The sequence below is a fragment of the Sapajus apella genome, unplaced genomic scaffold, assembly GCF_009761245.1.
Source record: "Sapajus apella isolate SASKATOON/1434 unplaced genomic scaffold, GSC_monkey_1.0 scaffold123, whole genome shotgun sequence".
NCBI classification, from domain to species: Eukaryota; Metazoa; Chordata; class Mammalia; order Primates; family Cebidae; genus Sapajus; species Sapajus apella.
This window is the reverse complement of record NW_022437063.1, coordinates 4051816-4070238: the sequence shown is the minus strand read 5'-3', so window position 1 is coordinate 4070238 and position 18423 is coordinate 4051816. Positions and strand designations below refer to the sequence as shown.

At 51.5% G+C, this 18423-nt stretch overlaps 1 protein-coding gene across 7 annotated transcripts in view; it reads right to left on the bottom strand.

Moving 5' to 3' along the window:
• TBC1D22A (TBC1 domain family member 22A) overlaps nt 1-18423 on the bottom strand; it is a 384809-nt gene that overhangs the window by 193212 nt on the left and 173174 nt on the right. For all 7 annotated transcript variants that reach the window (XM_032261505.1, XM_032261506.1, XM_032261502.1 and 4 more), the window contains one exon: nt 8769-8878. In XM_032261505.1, the coding sequence (XP_032117396.1) occupies nt 8769-8878 (110 nt within the window). The remainder of the gene's footprint in view (nt 1-8768; nt 8879-18423) is intronic.

The window sequence follows — 18423 nt, the reverse complement described above, 5'->3', positions numbered from 1 at the left end:
CGCGGGCCCCCTCCTGCACGCCGGCCCGGGCACCCTCCTGCAAGCCAGGCTGGGCAACCTCCTGCAAGCCAGTCCGGGCACCCTCCTGCAAGCCAGCCTGGGCACCCTCCTGCAAGCCAGTCCGGGCACCATCCTGCAAGCCAGTCCGGGCACCATCCTGCAAGCCAGCCCGGGCACCCTCCTGCACTGTGGAAACCTCTGACCAGATGGTCTGCTGCGCCAGACCCAAGACACCCACTGCACCACCAAACACGGGATTTTTCTCACAACCTCTTTCACTCTCAAGAGAAACCGTCCAGCTGGAGTCATTCACAGGGTCATGCAGGTGGAACATGTTGAGTCCAGGTCTGATGACTACAGGTGCAGCTTTCCTTCCACATCATGCTTCTTACTGCAGTGCCACAAAGATTCTTCCCAGGAGGAACCATCCATGCAGTGGTATCTGCCAACCACCAAAAAGCACGAAGACATTTCCAAGCAGTCCTAAGGAGGCAGTGGGGCACCCCGCGACTGCCACCGCTGCACACCGGGCACTCTTTCTGCGTGGCCAACAAGGTCGACAGCCAGCCTCAGTGCTCTTGCACCTGCCGCCAATGCCTGTCCCACCACCTCCTAGTTTGGGCTCCTATTTGGGTCCTAGGTGACTCCTCTTTTTAATCCAAATTCAGCCCACATCCCTCTGCCATCTTAGACATCCTTCGGGGCAGCGTCAGTAACCCTGATTCATTGCTCACATGCCCAGCAGACCAGCAGTGGCTTTCCAGGCATTACTTAGTGGACAGAGCATCCCCCTACGATCAGCACATCTGGAAATGTAGCTGCTTTGCCTTTTCCCTCAACACCAAATGCCCCTGAGTAAAAATACTGTCTCCGAAACACCTAGCAGGAAGGGCGTTACTCTATCAGAGATGAGTGACCAGGCCCAAGTATCTGGGGACAGCCACAGGGACAGACTTTCTAGAGCTGCCAAACGTCAACCCAGCCTCCCACCCTCAGCCCACACTCTGACTCCCTCAGCACTCTGAATGGCCCAACACCACGGAGTCTCAGCTTAGTCTAGAATGCCCTTCTAAAGCTGCTAATCCCCTAGCCTGACCTTGGTCTATCTGGCTCCCTGGGAACTGCTGGTACTGCTGTTCTTACAGATGTTCTGTGCACACTGGAAAAGAATGAATATTCCCTGTGTGCTGGATATGGGGTTCTAGATATGTCATTTACCCAAAATGTGCAGTCCATGTCCTCCCAGATCTTCCTAACTCTTATCTGCTTGATCTACTGCATGAGTCCGTTTTCATACTGCTACACAGAACTGCCCGAGACTGGGCAATTTATAAAGAAAAGAGGTTTAATTGACTCACTGTTCGGCATGGCTGGGGAGGCCTCAGGAAACTTACAATCGAGGCAGAAGACAAAGAGGAAGCATGGCACCGTCTTCACAGGGCGGCAGGAAGACAAGTACAGAGCAAAGCGGGGGAAGAGCCCCCGATGAAACCATCAGATCTCATGAGAACTCCCTCACTAGCACAAGAACAGCATGGGGGAAACCACCCCCATGATCCAACCACCCCACCTGGTCTCTCCCTTGACACCAGGGGATGACGGGGATCACAATCCGAGATGAGATTTGGGTGGGGACACGAATCTCCTGTAACCATTTCACCTGCCAATCACTGAGAAGAGGAAAGCTAGTGCTAGACTGCGTGGGCCTAAATCCCAGTGCTGCAACCACCAGCCGTAAAGTGGGAAGTGCCTTATGGGTTGTTTTGAGGGAAAATGAACGAATACTACAGCAAAAGCACTCAGGACAGTGCCTTATTCACACCCACTACACCTCTCCGATCACACTCACGTACATGTACAGAAACGTGGTCACCACCATGCATTCAAGACACTCTTCCCAGGTAAACTTATCCACTGGCAGTGATGTTCTTTGTCTCTAGTAATGCCTTAAAAATCTTTCTCATCTAATAGCTCCGTGACTGCTACACAGCTACAGATGGGCTACATCGCTATATAGCTATTTGCTTAGCATTCTTCTGCTGCATTTCCTTTCTACCTGTCTCCTTGTGTTTACATATCTTATAGGAAGCATACAGCTGGAGTCTGGTTTTAAATCTGATCTAATTAAAGAGTCATTTTTCTTCAGAACATGGGACACATTATTCTGCTTTGTTCTGGCCCTTCTTCTTTCCTATGAGACTTTCTCTTCTCTAGGTAATTTGTTTCAATTCATCTTTCTGGAGGTTTATTAGATATTAGTAACAACATCTCATCAATGCTGAAAAATTTCCAGCCGTATCTTTACAAATATTGGCTTTCCTCCAATATATTTTCTTTTTCTAGTGCTATTTTTTAAATTCTGTCTTTCATGTCTTAATGTGTCATATTTTCAGTATCTCTCTGTGTGGCCTAGTCGGTAATTTTCTCAGCACTACGTTCAGTTCTAACTCTCTCTTCTCTTTTGTCTAATGAGTTCTAAATTTCAGTGGCTCTAATTTTGATTGCTAGAAGTTCTGTTTGGTTCCTGTGAGTTCTTTCTTCAGAGACTTTATTTTAAACTGCTTCTTTCTCCTTAATATTTTTAAGTTACACATTGTATTGTTCCTTTCAAATCGTTGTTCTAGTGTCTCACGTCTCGGTACAAATCCTCCTGATGAGAGTAATCGCTAACATTTATTCCCGGCGCACTCTCTCCGCTTGGTTTGTACTTCTTCTGCTGCGAGGTCATCTGCAGAAGCCTCTTCCCATGGGAACGCCACAGGCCTGTGGCAGGAGATCATCCCTCCTAGGTGGAAGTTCTTAGAGAGTAGGCAGCCAACTGCTGGGGGTCCCTAGATCTTTCAAGGGGTCTGTTACGTTGAAACTGCTGTCATAGTAACACAAAGGCAGGGTTCACCTTCCTCATGGGGCTGACATTAGTGCTGGCCGTACACAGGCAGCGGTGGGTAAAACTGCAGGCACGCTGGCAGCAGGCAGAGCGGGGGGGCACACTGGCAGCAGGCAGGGTGGTGGGCACACTGGCAGCAGGCAGGGCGGTGCCCCCACCACATTCGCAGTCACTGTGTTCCTGATAGCACACGCTCATGGTGTGAAAACGGAACGCTGTTTCTCTAAAGATGCCCTAGACGCATCGGGAAAGGTCACTGACCCTACTATTAATACTGTGCTCAGTCTCAGCCCTGAACAACAGGCAGGGAGAACAGGGAAGGCCTCTGAGGGGCAAATCCAGAGACAGAGGCTTCGTCAAGGAAAGCACCTGGCGCGCTGGCTTCAGCTTTGAGCTCAACTGAACACTGTCATCAAGAAACATGTTTACGTGCAAGAACAGACAAACCCGTTATTCAAGGCTGGGCCTCTGGAAGATACTTTCTCAAAAATGAAGTTAGCCTGTCACTTCAAAGGAAACCAGGAACGGTGTTTATTTCCAATGATAATATTTGGGCTTTTAAATTAAAATCTGAATTTTGGAAGACTTTTATCTGCCACCCTGGGCCTGACAGCTACTTCTTATGAGACAGTGGTAATACTAACAAATTTGATTGTGCAATGAAATGTGTCAACATTTGGAGATCTGCACACCTCAGTCAGCTAATATTTTCCAAATCGCCAATGAATGACGCTAGAGTCAAAAATATATGGCTAGAAGATCCTATCAATGTGTAAGACAAGCCATCAATTTTAATGTCACTGAGTGCAAAATATTCACTGATGAGGTTTCAGATTTCATATCACAACTAACCTTTAAGAAACTACCATGTGTTGAATAATAGTACAGTATGAACGAAAAAAGAATCCAAAATTACCTGAAAAGGCTATTACAACACTTCCTGGCTGGACGCAGTGGTTCACACCTGTAATCCCAGCACTTTAGGAGGCTAAGGCGGGCAGATCACTTGAGGTTAGGAGTTCAAGACCAGCCCAGCCAACATAGTGAAACCCTGTCTCTACCAAAAATACAAAAATTAGCTGGGCATGGTGGCAGGTGCCTGTAATTCCACTACTCCGGAGGCTGAGGTGGGAGAATCGCTTGAACCTGGGAGGCAGAGGTTGCAGTGAGCGAGATCCCACCATCGCACTCCAGTCTGGAAAACAAAGCGAGACTTTATCTCCCAAAAAAAAAAAAAAAAAAAGAACAAAGAAGCACTCCCTTTTCCAGTTATATATCTATGTGATGCTGGATTTTCTTCACATTCTTCAGCCAAAACAAAAAAATACCACAACAAATTGAATGTAGAAGTAGATATGAGAATTCTTCTTCTATTAAGTGAGACATTAAGGAGATTTGCAGGAATGTGAAACAATGTCTTTCTTCTCGCTAAATGTTTTTGTTTTGAAAAATAGTACTTTACCATAAAAATGTTACTTATAATATGTAATGGGTTTTCCATTGTCGTTTTTAAATAAATTACTAAATATTTTTAATTTTCTCTATTTGAATTTCTAACATGGCAGCTATCAAGAGAATTAACCCACACAAACAAAAGCTCTTCAAGTTCTTCCATAATGTCCGGAGTGCGGACTCCCAAGGAGCACAGGCCTGGGCATGTCCACACAGAGCCCGTGTCTCTGCTGTGGGCAGCACCTGATCTCCCTGCACAGGACTGGCTTCTGTGATCACACCTCGCCAGGGCAGGACGGCCTGCACTCCTAGCCAAGAGCTGGTGGGACAGTTCCCTCCAATTCACTAGCATCGGCCAGTGGAGTCAGCGTTCTTCACTCCTGGAGGACCTCTCTTTGCTGTTAAGCAGTCCCGCGATGCGCATTAGGCAGTCGTGGTCGTTAGACAGCCGTGGTTATATGCTGCTGATACAGTTTGGATCTCTGTCCCCACCCAAATCTCAGGTTCAGCTGTAATCCCCAGTGCTGGAGGCAGGGCCTGGCTGGATGTGGCCGGATCATGCGGGCGGTTTCTAATGAGTTAGCCCCATCCCCACTAGTGTTGCGCCATGAGTTCTCCTGAGACCTGGCTGTTTAAAAGTGTGTGGCACCTCCCTCTGCCCCTCGCCCTCCTTCTCTGGCCATGTAAGACATGCCAGCTTCCCCTTCACCTTCTGCCATGATTAAAAGTTTCTGGGCCAGGCACGGTGGCTCACGCCAGTAATCCTAACACTTTGGGAGGCCGAGGTGGGTGGATCACAAGGTCAGTAGTTTGAGACCATCCTGGCTAACACGGTGAAACCCCGTCTCTACTAAAAATACAAAAAAATTAGCCGAGCGTGGTGGCGCATGCCTGTAATCCCAGCTACTCAGGAGGCTGAGGCCGGAGAATCACTTGAACCCGGGAGGCAGAGGTTGCAGTGAGCCAAGATCGCGCCACTGCACTCTAGTCGGGGCAACAGAGCAAGACTTTGTCTCAAAACAAAAAGAAAGTTTCCAGAAGCCTCCTCCACTATCATTCCTGTACAGCCTGTGGAACAGTGAGCCAATCAAACCTCTTTCTCTAAAAATTACCCAGTCTCAGTACTTCTTTAAGTAGCGTGAGAACAGACCAGTTCAATCCCCTAATGTTTCCAGGCATTTGTCAGTGGAAGAGTGGCTTGTTCTTTTTCCTAGTGTGCCGTCTTACTGAGGCTGAGAGCCTCCTCTCCCAGCACGCTGTCCTCGCCTCCATCAGCTGTCCTCTCCCCCTGCTCCATCCCACCAGGCTCTGAGCTTCTTGGGGACAGCAGGGTCATGCTGACTCACACACCCAAAGTCTTCCACCTCCCTGAGCACCTGTCCAGGGCAGGTGCTTCACACATTCTGGCAAAAACGACCAAGTTAATTACTGAAAACAAGGAGAATACAGAATCTCAAACTGAGGCTCCAAGGTGAACCAAAAACATAGTTATGACTATCCAGGACATCCAAGGGTTAAAAAAATAGACAGATGTGGCTTCTGCCCTCTGGAACTTCTCCTGCAAATGGAACTCGCTTCTGTATTTCAGCTAGGAAAGAACACAGAACAGCCAACTTGGGTTCTAGAACATGCAGGTCGCCCGGGCAATGGGCTTCATCTCTCTTGGTCTCAGCCTTGCGTGCAGGGTGTAACCAAACCCCAGCCTGTTCTGTGAATGCCCATGCCAAGAACCACAGTCACGCTGGAGACAGTGTTAGTTCCTCATACTCATTCCCAGGGTGACGACCTATCAAGAGGCCCTTTAAGATCCTCCTCCTGGTGAGGAAGAGCCCCGGGCATATGGTTCTGGTTCAGCGGCTCCACTAAAGTCTGCAGCAATGGCGAGGACAGTCACAGAGCCGATTTGAATGAGCATGGCCTTGACAGGACACTGGGAACGGTGGGCGGAGGCCACGCTGAGAGCCTGCACTTCCGAAAACCACGAAAGAGCTTTCCCAGGGGTTTCAATCAGGGCAGTGATATGGTGAGAAGGGTGCCTGAGGAAGATGGTTCTAGCAGGTCCAAGAAAAATGAAACGCAGACGGTGAGACCAAGAGGAGGGAGGGGAGCTGCGAGGCAGAGGCGGCCAGGTCCCCGGGGGCGACACGCCAGCCCGCATGTCGCCTTGGTTTTAAGTGAGTGCACGTCCTCATACTTCTCTGAACTTAAAACAGCGGCAGTGCTTATAAACACTAACCGGTCCCCGAGAGGAGCTCTGCTGGGCAGCCCTGCCTACAGCGATCACAGCCGAGCTGCGAGGCCCCCGGACGGTGGGAACGGATATCACTCAACTCCTGCTCCTCGGAGGGTCACGCGGAATCCGCTGTGGCATGTGAGAGAAAGATAAACAGCTGCCAGGGGCCCACGATGCACCGTAAACACCTACGCCGGGAGAGCAGGATCCCCTCCACCTGCCAGGCCTGCCGATAAACCATTTCAGCAGACCACAAATCTCAGGTGAAAAATGAAAAGCCAGCATCGATTCCATTGTACAGCGGATTCTATTTACAAATAGAGGCCAGATAATCTTGTATTTAAATGGCACAAGTTCCATCACTCACGATCAGAAGAGTGACATTTGAAATTTATAAAGTTTTACATTATGATTCAATCCTTTTTCTAAGGGGGCAAAAAGCCAAAAGGTCTAGGAGAAAGATAAAATGTATGAAAATATTAGCAAAGCAGAGGAAATGATAAATTGGTGCTTGGGCCAAAACATGTCTCCAGCGGGTACATTTTTCTTTACAAGGAACAAAGTCAGTCACAGAGAGTCAGGATCAGCCAACAGATACCAGGTCTCCAGTCTCCAACCACACAGCAGGCTTCTACTTTCAAAATCTAACAGCAAACCACACGTCTTTCCTCAACAGAACCTTTTAGCTAAAATATTCAAAATTAAACTTGGAGTCTAAACCTGAGACCTCATGTTATAAAAGCCGTATTAGATGATTTCAAATCATGCAGATCAGCTGAGACCTCTTCACTTAGCACTATCAGGAACAGCCTTTACCACAGTGGCTCAGGAAGAGCCACGCCCTGCAGGAAATGCAGGTGACAAGTGACACCCAACCACGTCTCTGTGTCTTTCAGATGAGGCCCTCCTTTTAGCTGGGACAACAGGGATGCTGGCAGAGCACAGAGACCTTCCCAGGAGGCCCCAGCTCTCGGCAGAGGGCCACCTACCTGCAAAGACCCACGACAGCCTTGGCATTTGGTCCCTCGGAAAACGATTATCAACCCAAACTGGGCTCTGGCTTTGACCGTCCTCTGTCTGACAAGTCTTGCTTTGTCAGCAAATTCACTGTCCCCTGAAATCTACTTTTTCCCACCTTTGGGCTCAAGTGTCTGTCCCCTCATGCCGTATTACCCGTCTACCCTCCCTCCCAGTGAGCTTCTGGAGCAGGCCCCACCCTTACTCGCCACTATTCCCGGGTGTGGAGCACAGCACCTCCCAGGAAGCAGGTGTCTAGAAAGATGTGCCAGCCTCAAATAAACTAAGATGCCCCCCACCCACTCGGGGGCCCGTCCATCCCCCTCAGCTGTTCCTCTGTAGTATCAGCTGGTTCCAGTCCTCATTCCTGATCGCCTACCAACAAGGCCCTTCCCAGGCACTGTGTGGATTCTGCCCTGACACCATTCCATAGGATCAGCCCTGTCATTGGGAGACCTGTGGCTCTTCTACAGAAATCTCAGCCACTAACCCTAGCTGACACAGACCCACAGAGTCCCCGTGGTGCAGGGGACCCCACCAGCTCATGTTGCTCTCTGGGGACAGGCACGGCTGCAGCGTCACACGCACCTGGAGCCCCGGCCACAGGACGAGAGGTCACGGCTGCAGCGTCCCACGCACCTGGAGCCCCAGCCACAGGATGAGAGCTCACGGCTGCAACGTCCCACGCACCTGGAGCCCCGGCCACAGGACGAGAGGTCACGGCTGCAGCGTCCGACGCACCTGGAACCCCGGCCACAGGACGAGAGCCTGGTGTTAAAGACCAGGAGCTGCGGCCCCCCAATCTGAGGCCCTTTAAGCGGGGGATCCTGCTAAGCACAGCTGGCCACACACATGCAGCTACCATGAGCTGTCCCATTTGGTGGCGGTGGTGGCAATGGTCTGCAGACAGCTGGGTAGAGGGGATGAGACTCTGAACCTCGCCGTCCTGCAGCGCGCTCAGCAGGACATGGTGACCATTCCCAGAACAAGGGCACACACACTGTTTCTCACACTTCGTCAACCCTGAGGGGTCTGTGCTGGTCCAGATGTAACAAAGTGAGGCTTCAGAAGAGACTGTCCAGCCACGCTGAGACTCAGAAGCAGCCCAGGCACCAGGCTCTCTTCACCGCGAGAGCTGTGGGCGTGGGCTGGGTCCCCATGGGCACCTCGGGCGCTCACCTGAATGCCGTCCAGTAGCTTGCTCATGCACCAGTAGGTGTCGGCTTCAATGTTGCGCAGCACCTCTGTGGGCACGCCAGAGACGTCCACTGCATCCACCTCCTCTGCCTCTGGGCGGCGCCGAGCATGCAAAAGACAAGGAGAATTAGCCACATGGGACCGCGACCCACGAGGAGGCCCACGGAGCCAGAGCTGCTCCCACTTCCAGCTCCCTCCACCCGCTCTCATCAGTCTAGCTAAATGACTCATGCAGTCTTCCACCTCATCACTTAACGCTTCTCAATCTTAATGCCTAATTAGTTGCAGATAATTAATATTCTGAATCCTCTCCAATTAATTAACATAATTAATATATTATAAATTATTGCTTCTCAGGCATTTCACATCCTAATAAGAGAGAAAACAGAATATATTACTTAATCCTCACAGAGATCTGAAAGGTTTTTCATAAGATTTTGAAAACTCTGTTTCGGATATATTTACAAATTCAATTGGCAATAATTCCTCTAAAAACCTTTTTCCAAAGTTAAGAGTTTCCAAAACTACCCAGGGTAAATACTTCCATGCTATGATCAAAAACCCCAGAAAGCCGTAACACAGATGTGCTTCCAAGAAAGAACAGACAATGGTGCTCTAAATAATTTCCTTTTTAAAGTATTAAAAAAAAAAAAAAAGAGAGAAAACAGAGTCTAAAAGTTTTTAAAATGCAAAACAGATGCCTAATTGAAATGGCTCATCAGATACTTGAACAAACTAATTTTAGATCCTTACAAAACTGCTGTCATCCAGCAAAATACTCAGAAATGTTTTAAAAATTATCTACCCCATAAATTTTTTTTCACTTTAGTTTGATTTGCATGGCATCTTCGCAAGGAAAATGTTCCTTAAGAAAAGAAACACTTCAGCCCAGAATATATTTAGAAAGGTTTAAGTAGATAGAAGTCACAACGACGACGAGGAAGAGAGCGCTGCGGGTGCTGACCGCAGGCTGCCCAGGGCCGGGCCGTCCCCCGCACACTGTCAGCCTGCGCGCTCCTTCCAGCTCTGTCACCACTCTGCCGTCACCACCCTTGAGCCCCTGACAACAGCGAGGTAAAGGAGGGCAGGGCCGTGGCTATCTCGAGCAGCCTGGTACACGTGGGGAGAAGGGTACAGAGGCAGCCCCACCTACTGGTCCCTGAACCCAGGTCCCTGCCTGCTCCCTGAGGACTCAGAGGCCCACCTCAAGTTCCTGCTGCTGCGCAGTCCTCATCACACTGGTTCCTCAGTCGCAGCCCCGCCCATCGCTAACACACTGAAGTGTGTGACTGGGAGAGCCGAGACGACACACCACCTCCCACGGTTCTTGGTTCACCCCAGAACCAGCAGGATAAAAGGGGAAGAGCGCCTCCGTGTCTGACCCTCCAGCAAGAGTGAGCCGCTGGGCGTGTGAGGGCCTGGATAGGGAAGTGACAGCCCTGGACATCCAACGTGGCAGGTCCTGCGGGAACGCGGGAGGGTGGGCAGCTTCCAGCCTGTTCGAAGTCACTCCTCTCTCTCTGGGGAGGTGGGGGCGGGTGTTCAGTCACTCCATGGGGATTGCCTTGATTTGGTTCTGGGTTGTGTAAACTGAGAGGTAATTCCTCCGCCACGAAATCCACTCTGTAGCATGTGCAATGCAGTGGTCTTCAGGGGGTCCCAAGGCTGCACACGTACCACACTAGTTCCAGAGCATTTCCGTCACCAGGGAAAGAAACCCCGGGCCCTTCAGCAGTCGCTCCCCACTTCCCACCCCTCGCCTGGCAACCCACTAACCCGCCTCTGTCTCTATGGAGCTGCCTATTCTGGACGTTTCACACTCTGGCATCAGGCTCCGCGGCCCTCCATGACTGGCTCCTTCTCTGAGCACAACGTCCTCAAGAGTCATCCCCGCAGCAGGCGGTGTCAGTGCCCCACTCCTCTTCACGACTGAGCGGCACGCCCTACAGCCAGGCCACACAGCGCCTCTGCCTTCCTCGGCTGGTCAGCCCTGGGCTGTCTACACCGGCGGGTGGCGGGGTAATGTGGACACAGACAGCCAGTCCCCTGTGTGGGATCTATCCCTATACACCAGGCACAGAAATGAGTGACAGTCCTGATGCCCTCAGGAAGCTCATGAATTAAAGGGGAGAACGAGTGACTTTAAAGATTGGAAACCTCAGTGCTGGGTGTCAGAGTCACCCAGGTGGCGTGGAGAAATGGATGGGCTCCTCCAGGACCCAGGCTTGTGAAGGACGCCATTGTCCACAGCACACAGGGCGCACCCAGGCCCTCACTCTCTTGGCCGTGTTTTCACCAAGCCAGGGACTGGAAGGCAGGTCCCCGTGCCCTTTCCCTCGAATGTGGGGCTAGGGTGACAAGTGCTGCTGGTTGGCCATGACCCTCCTCTGTCCCGACCCTCCTCTGTCCTGACCCTCCTCCCAGCCCGGGCGTGTCCATGACACTGGCACTCTCCTGGTGGCTCTGTCTACACACTGGCCCCGTGTGGGGCTGCAGACTCTCCCTCCAGCAGGCGGCAAGGTGTCTGGCCTCAGAACTCTGCCGGCACAGGAGCCCGGGTTGATCTGAGCGCACCCTGTGATGAGAACCCCACAGAATCTCCCAGGGAAAGGCCCTGTGTCCCATTTCCCATGGCAGCCCAAGGTGGGAGGTATTACCTCTGCCACTTCACAGATGCAGAAACGAGGCCTCCACGCACTGCTCAGTGTGCTTTGGATGGCAGTGGTGGAGCGAGCAGCCTGGATCCAAGTCCAGCCCCCTCGTAATGCCTTTCCTACGGGAAGGAGCGGCGGCAAACGCCAGGCGCACAACGGGAGTGTGAGTGGCCTCCCCAGGATACCACTTCCTCCCTGGGAAAACAGTTTCAGCAGAATCAACGCAACATTCTGCTGACCTGGAGTGGGTCTGATTTTATTTCCCCATCTCAGGGAACTGAATCAGCCTCAGTAATCAGCCGGCCTGCTTTGAGAAGCTGCTCATCAACGTACCCTCTTTCAAGGGCCTCCGAGGCATGAAGACATTTCCTCAGATATAATAAGAGTAAACAGGGAACCAAAGCCTCACAGACCGCAACAGCCTCTCCTCAGGTGCACAGACGAGGCTGGGCTGTCGCCTCTTGGTCTGTTTAGCTGGCTTGTTATTTTACCTGAGGAAATGTCAGTGGCCTATTCTAGGTGTCATTTCTCACAATGGGCCATTTGTTACTCTTCAAGGTAATGAAGTAATGGCATTTAACTCAGAGAGCCCCCAAGGCGATTTGTCTTCTAAACGCCAAGAGAATTGGAATTACCCTTATTGTTAGAATGAGATAAATATCCCTCTCCAGAGAAAGCATCCCCCACTTTGGCAAAGGCACACAGAGTGGCACAGGACACTCTGGACTCCAGGCTGTGACAGCAGGGTCAGGGCCAGGATGAGCTGCAGAAAACCCTCCCGGGCTGGTGTGTCTGGGCCCTGGGAGATAGCCTGGGGGTCCAAGACCACCCAGAGGAGCCCCGTCCCAGGATGCGTGGCCAAGACAGAACTGCAGGCAAGGTCAGCAGGCTTCGCCTGGCTTCCACCTGTGAGATGCTGGTCTACGAAACCATCTGCCCCAAGGACCAATGAGAGTCCACCGGCGTGAGAACGGGCTCTGAATCACTCTGAGATGGCCAACGGCCCTGACACACTTTCATTTAGGACCATCCAACTCCAAAGGGACACACTGTCCACCAGGCACGCTGCCACCCGTGGAACCAGGAGGGAGGGAGACTGAGAAGGGAGACACGGGAGCGAGGCATGACCTGGGGAGCCTCGTGGCTGGGGCCTGCATCGACTAGCATGGGGGTGGGCACCACCGGCCAAACTAAACCACAAGGAGGTCAGATTTATCTCCAAAACGTGTGTCACTCCAAAGGAGGACAGCGAGGACAGCACTGACACCAACGGAAAGAGAATTTTCAACTAGGGTCACCAATGGGAAAGGAAAACACAGACACAGTAATTCCAAGCAATCCCACGGTTCAAAGGAAGAAACACGATTCAGCGGAAAAAATGATCAGTACCCAGGTGAAAGCAGAGCAGGGAGACAGAACCAGATGCCAATCGATGGAGGGAGGGGCCTAATGAAATGGCAGCCGGGGCTGTGGGCCTGAGGGGGTGTGCAAGAGCTGTCAGGCCTTGGGAGATCTGGGCTTAGAGATTTCTTTCTGGGCCACGAAGACATGCCCAAGCTGCCTCGAAGCAGCTGGCTCCCAGGAGGTGGGTGACTCACAGGGCACCCCTGGACTGTGGTGAGGGCAAGGGGAGACGTACAGAACCTCAGCTTCCTCCCAGCCAGGAAGGACCGGCTGGCCCCTGGGAGCCATGACAGAGATAGGCCACTGTGGGGACTTTCAAAGGTGACATTTTTGCAAACACATAATTAAAAATAATGAAATTTAAACAAACTTGTTTCCATCTGAAATAGAACCTGATTCTATCTTTTAGTTTCCTCATGTAATTAACAACTAAATTAACACCGGCATGTCTAGCAGTGTTCTGGAACTGCATGTGGCCCTTTCCTCCCCTACAACAGCCACAACACCGCCCTACAAGGGGCAGCCCGTCCCCTGGGGACACCAAGTGGAGAAAAGCATGACTCCTCACCCTAAAGAGCTCTCGGGGTGGTGGGGAAGCCAAGTGCACAGGCTAGCTCCAAGGGGAACCTGGAGGAGGCAGAAAAGGTACTCCCACAGCCTTTTCCCACAGGACAGAAGATCAGGAGGCCCAAGTGGACCACAACAAAACGTGAAGTCATGGGATGTAAAAACAGACACTGAATTAAAAACCATCTTGCTTGCCTTCTTAGGTTGTAGAAAGGCTTTAAGGGATGATCTAACTAACCTTCTCTGAAATGCTGCCCGGCTATAGTATTAAGGAAAAAAAAACAATTTGTAAAACAATCCCACCTTTATCAACAGCTCCGTTTACATGGAAAACTAGCACTGCATCCACATAAAGGCACACAGAGGAGCAGCATCCAGGGACGCCACACAGGGAACGTCCAAACACTCCTGCAAGGTAGGGAGTGGGGCGGGAAAGTTTCGCTATTTTCTGCAGAAGGGCATATAGTAAAAGGGAATGTGGATTTTCACAATGAGCAGTTATTTCTGCAATAGAAAAGAATAATGTTTAAGCCACTTAGAACAGTTTAGATAAGGCCTGTCTTTTCCTCAGAAAACTCTCCCTAGAGCAGAAGATCCCACGGGTGGTGGCACTGCCCTAGTGAATATTCTGAGAAATGTGCAGGGGACTTTGGGGTCAGAATGATTAGGGTCAGTGGGCAGGGCCAGTGCTACGAGCTGGGGAGGGCACTGCACAGTCACCACGTCCTGCACAAGATGCCACCAGCCCATGCAGACGGAGGGATGGACGAGTGGACAATGGGTGGGTAGATGGGTGGACCGACCTGGGCTAAGTATACAAATCAATTGTTTGAAATGGAGGACACTTAGCCTGGTCAGGAGAAAACCACTGCCACCCTGAAATATGCAAAAAGCTGTTTCAGGGAAACAAGAGCAGAAATTCTTGGCCCCTCTTTCCACATCCAGAAAACAAAAAGGGTCAGAAGATTAAAGGAAGGGAGGGATGGATGGACTCAAAATCCAAAAGGTCCTGGTGATGAGGGCTGCCCACCCAGGACCTCCAGCCAGGCAGTGAGGACGCCTGCCCACCCAGGACCTCCAGCCAGGCAGTGACGACGCCTGCCCACCCAGGACCTCCGGCCAGGCAGTGACGACGCCTGCCCACCCAGGACAGCCAGCCAGGCAGTGACGACGCCTGCCCACCCAGGACCACCGGCCACACAGTGAAGACTTCTCCCCGCCAACGGATGAGGCACTTGTGTATTTCCACAGCAGGCCTTTCTGAATGGGAGCCCCCATGTCCATACAGGATCCCACTCCATCCAAAAGCCCCCAGTGGGGTCAGTGTCCACACTGCACAGGTAAGGAGGCTGCTGGTAATATGCCCAGATCCTGCGCTAGGAAGTGGTGGAGCCTGGCCAGGAACCAGGGCTCTGCCTGATGAATCTACACTCTTCTCATCGGGTTCACAACGGACCCAGCACAGCACAGAGGCCTCTGACTCGGTAAGGAACGTCCATGCTGGAGCCTGCCTTGCACGGCTCCAACTCCAGGAAGATCTAACTCCATAAATAAAACAACAACTCCGTGGCCACACCACAAGTGTATGGCCTCCTCTTCTGTCATTCAGCAAAACGGCCTGTCACCCTGAGGCCACCCAAGCTCTGGGTCTCCTAAGGGGCTCATTCCCCATGCAGCCCCCCAGCCCACCTCCGTGAGACAACGTCAGCCTCTGGAACTGCAGCAGAGGACTGGAGTCTTACCTTGTAATTACCAGGAGGTGTTCAAAAACAAAGAGGCTTGACAAGGAGCTAAGTTCTCTCTCAAATTAAACCAAATGGAAGAGCTTGGTAATGGGGAAAGGGGAAAATTCCTCCAATTTAAACAACTTCTTTCATGTCAAAGGACTCCAGGACACCGTTACCAAGGTATGGGAGCAGTCTCCAACAGCACAAATGCTGTGGGTAACAGCCAGCCCCCTCAGGGAGAGCCGAGGGGGGCAGGGAGCGAGCTATTGGCGTTATGACTACATTAATCACCTACACTGTGCAAACCCTGCAATAAACCTCTTCACTTAATTAGGAGCTTAACTGGTAATCAAAAATGCTCTGTTTGATAAGCAGATGAAATTGCTCTATGGATCGCATCTTTTGCATTTCCCAACCTCGGGGTTTTACACTGGAAACCCTGGCACTTTGGTGAGAGAGATCTGAACACTTCATTACGTACGTCTGGGTTCCAGGATGGAGAAAAACGTCCTGCCTTGGTGAGAGCCGCATCGCAATTCAAGACTACAAATTCACAAAACTCTTTGGTTCAGCAAAAACAACGAACGTTATGATCAAATTGCTTTAGCAGTGGGAATGTTTAATTCTAATATAAACAACATCCAACTCAGTCAAGCTCACACAGACAGAAACACAGTCACGGTGCACAACCCTGCTCCATGGCTGCAACCGCGCACGGGTTGGCCGCCTGCAGCCCACCAGGGCAGGCACACAGAGGGAGGGCGAGGCGTTGGCAGACGATTATCACAGGACAAGGACAAGGCCCTCAGCGTGGCTGGACGAGGTGGCAGCGCCAGGCCAGCTCCAGCAATCAATTGTTGGCCCCCAGAGTGATCCCAAGAGATGAGAACCAGCACAGTCTTCTCACCAGCAGCACAGCTGTTTCCCATCCCGCCACCCACAAGCAGACCCCCCAGCGAGGGGTCTCCAACCTCAAAACCCAAAGCAGGAGGCCTCGGGGCCTGTGAATCGGACAGCATCTGTGAAGTAGCTGGTCTACTTTTTGTACAAAAAAATTGGTACCAAATTCCATGTGGAAAAAGGTCTGCAGACAACACTTGGGAAAAGAACAGCAGTGGGACAGATGCCACGGCAGAAAGGGAAAGAAACCTTCTATGTCTGTCACCATCCTCGTTTTCATGATGTCACTTTTGCAAAAAGCAGAATCCCAATCTCATAGCATTCTTGTGGCTTACCTGGAACTTTAATGTTCAATAATGCTATGAGTAGATGTTTTGGTTCATACAAAAGCTATTTGGTGAAATAATGATTTCTATTAACAAATACCAAATGCTTTTATGTGTGAGAACCTGTGGGACAGGGAGAAAGTTGGTCAAGCTGAAACAATGAACAATTTAGTGCCTAGAAGACAGGCTGTGTTCATGCGCTCTCCCAACGCTTGTGACTGTTACAGGGAGATGCAGCTCACACAGCCATGCTGTGTGAGCAGGAGCCCGCCAGGTGGAGAATGAATAGGGTGATGGGGCAGAAGGCACAGAGCCCAGCCAGCCTGGTGAGCGTGAGCACAGAGCCCCTGGCATTCCAACCAAGCCTGGAGGGCGGCAGGATCGGACAGAGCGCAGGTTATGTGAAAGAAGCTCGCAGCCGAGGGGGAGGAAAGGCTTTCGGGGAGTGTGATGCGGAGGCCCCAGAGACTTCCCTGTAGAGGGACAGGGAGCGCCAGGAGACAGCTGTGTTAGAGTGGTGCCCTCGGCACAGGGACCCAGGAGAGTGCTGTGGTTGTGGGAGGTGTGAGGAGCCAGCCCCCCACGCATGGGCAGGTGTTGGGGAGGGAGTGATGTGCAGCCAGTGCTGTGGAAACGCAGTGGGCACAAGCAGGTGGACATGCTGCCACCTGGGGCCTCCTGGCCCCGCACAGCTGAGGCACATGAGGAAGGTGTGGGTCCATTACAGCTGACCCTCCGGGCAGCAAACACACTGCTGGGGAACCAATCGACTGCACCATCACAAAACCCCACACTGCGCCACCCACCACGAGGACAGGACGCAGACAGTGTGCCTGCTACTGAGCCGTCACCCCTGCTCAGGGCTCTGCTCGTGTCCTTCCATTCCCCACCACGGGGAGAGCATCTTAGGGTGGAACTTGCCTGCCTGCCTGCCTGCTTCTCCAAACTCATCCAGCATCTGCAGGAGCGCCTGGACCCCCAGCAGAGCTCCATAAACATGTGGCAAGTAAGGGAGCAGCCATCCTCAAGAAGCTCCGGTCTAGGAGGAAAAGGAGTTACACACACAATCGGAACGAGACCTCAGTGGAAATCATGCCCACGTGTTCTCTGAAGGATAAAAAAGGGTAATCCCAGCTGGGCGCGGTGGCTCAAGCCTGTAATCCCAGCACGTTGGGAGGCCGAGACGGGCAGATCAAGAGATCGAGACCATCCTGGCCAACATGGTGAAACCATGTCTCTACTAAAATACAAAAATTAGCTGTGTGTGGTGGCACATGCCTGTAATCCCAGCTACTCAGGAGGCTGAGGCAGGAGAATTGCTTGAACCCGGGAGGCGGAGGTTGCAGTGAGCCAAGATGGTGCCACTGCACTCTAGCCTGGCGCCTGGCTACAGAGCGAGACTCTTGTCTCAAAAAAAAAAAAAAAAAAAAAAAGGCAGTCTCAATGTCTCTGGCTCAAAGAAATATTAAAGTCACCACTAGATTTAAGACAAGTTATCAAGTCTGATTTGCTTTTACTAACAACAACACAAGCAACACTAAAATGAAAAACAACTCATTCAAACAGAGGGAAGCACTATCTCACACAAGGTCACAGGACAACGGCTCTCAGTGCCTCCTTTAAGAAAAAGCTTTGTTTTCTGAGAAGGCAAAATAACTTTGCAATTCTGAGCACCCTTGAAAAGCATGTCTCTGAAAATTACGGGTACAGCTTCTCAGGAAAACAGAAGGCACACCTGATGCCCACGGTCCCCAGGCCCTAGCTGACCCATGGAGTGGGCTTTCACACCAGTCACTCCTGGCCCTCTGCAGGTCAGAGGCAAGAATGGATGAACTTTCAATTCGATTGTCCCTGCCCCTCTGTAGGTCAGAGGCAAGAATGGATAGGCTCTCGCCACATTCGTTCCTGGCCCCCCACAGGTCAGAGGCAAGGATGGAGCAGGCTTTTACCTGGATGGTTCCTTCTTGCCCCTCTGGAGGCTGGAGGCAAGGATGCAACAGGTCTTCACCCTGACAGCTGCTGCTCCTCTGTAGGTTGCAGACAAGGTATCCACACCTCA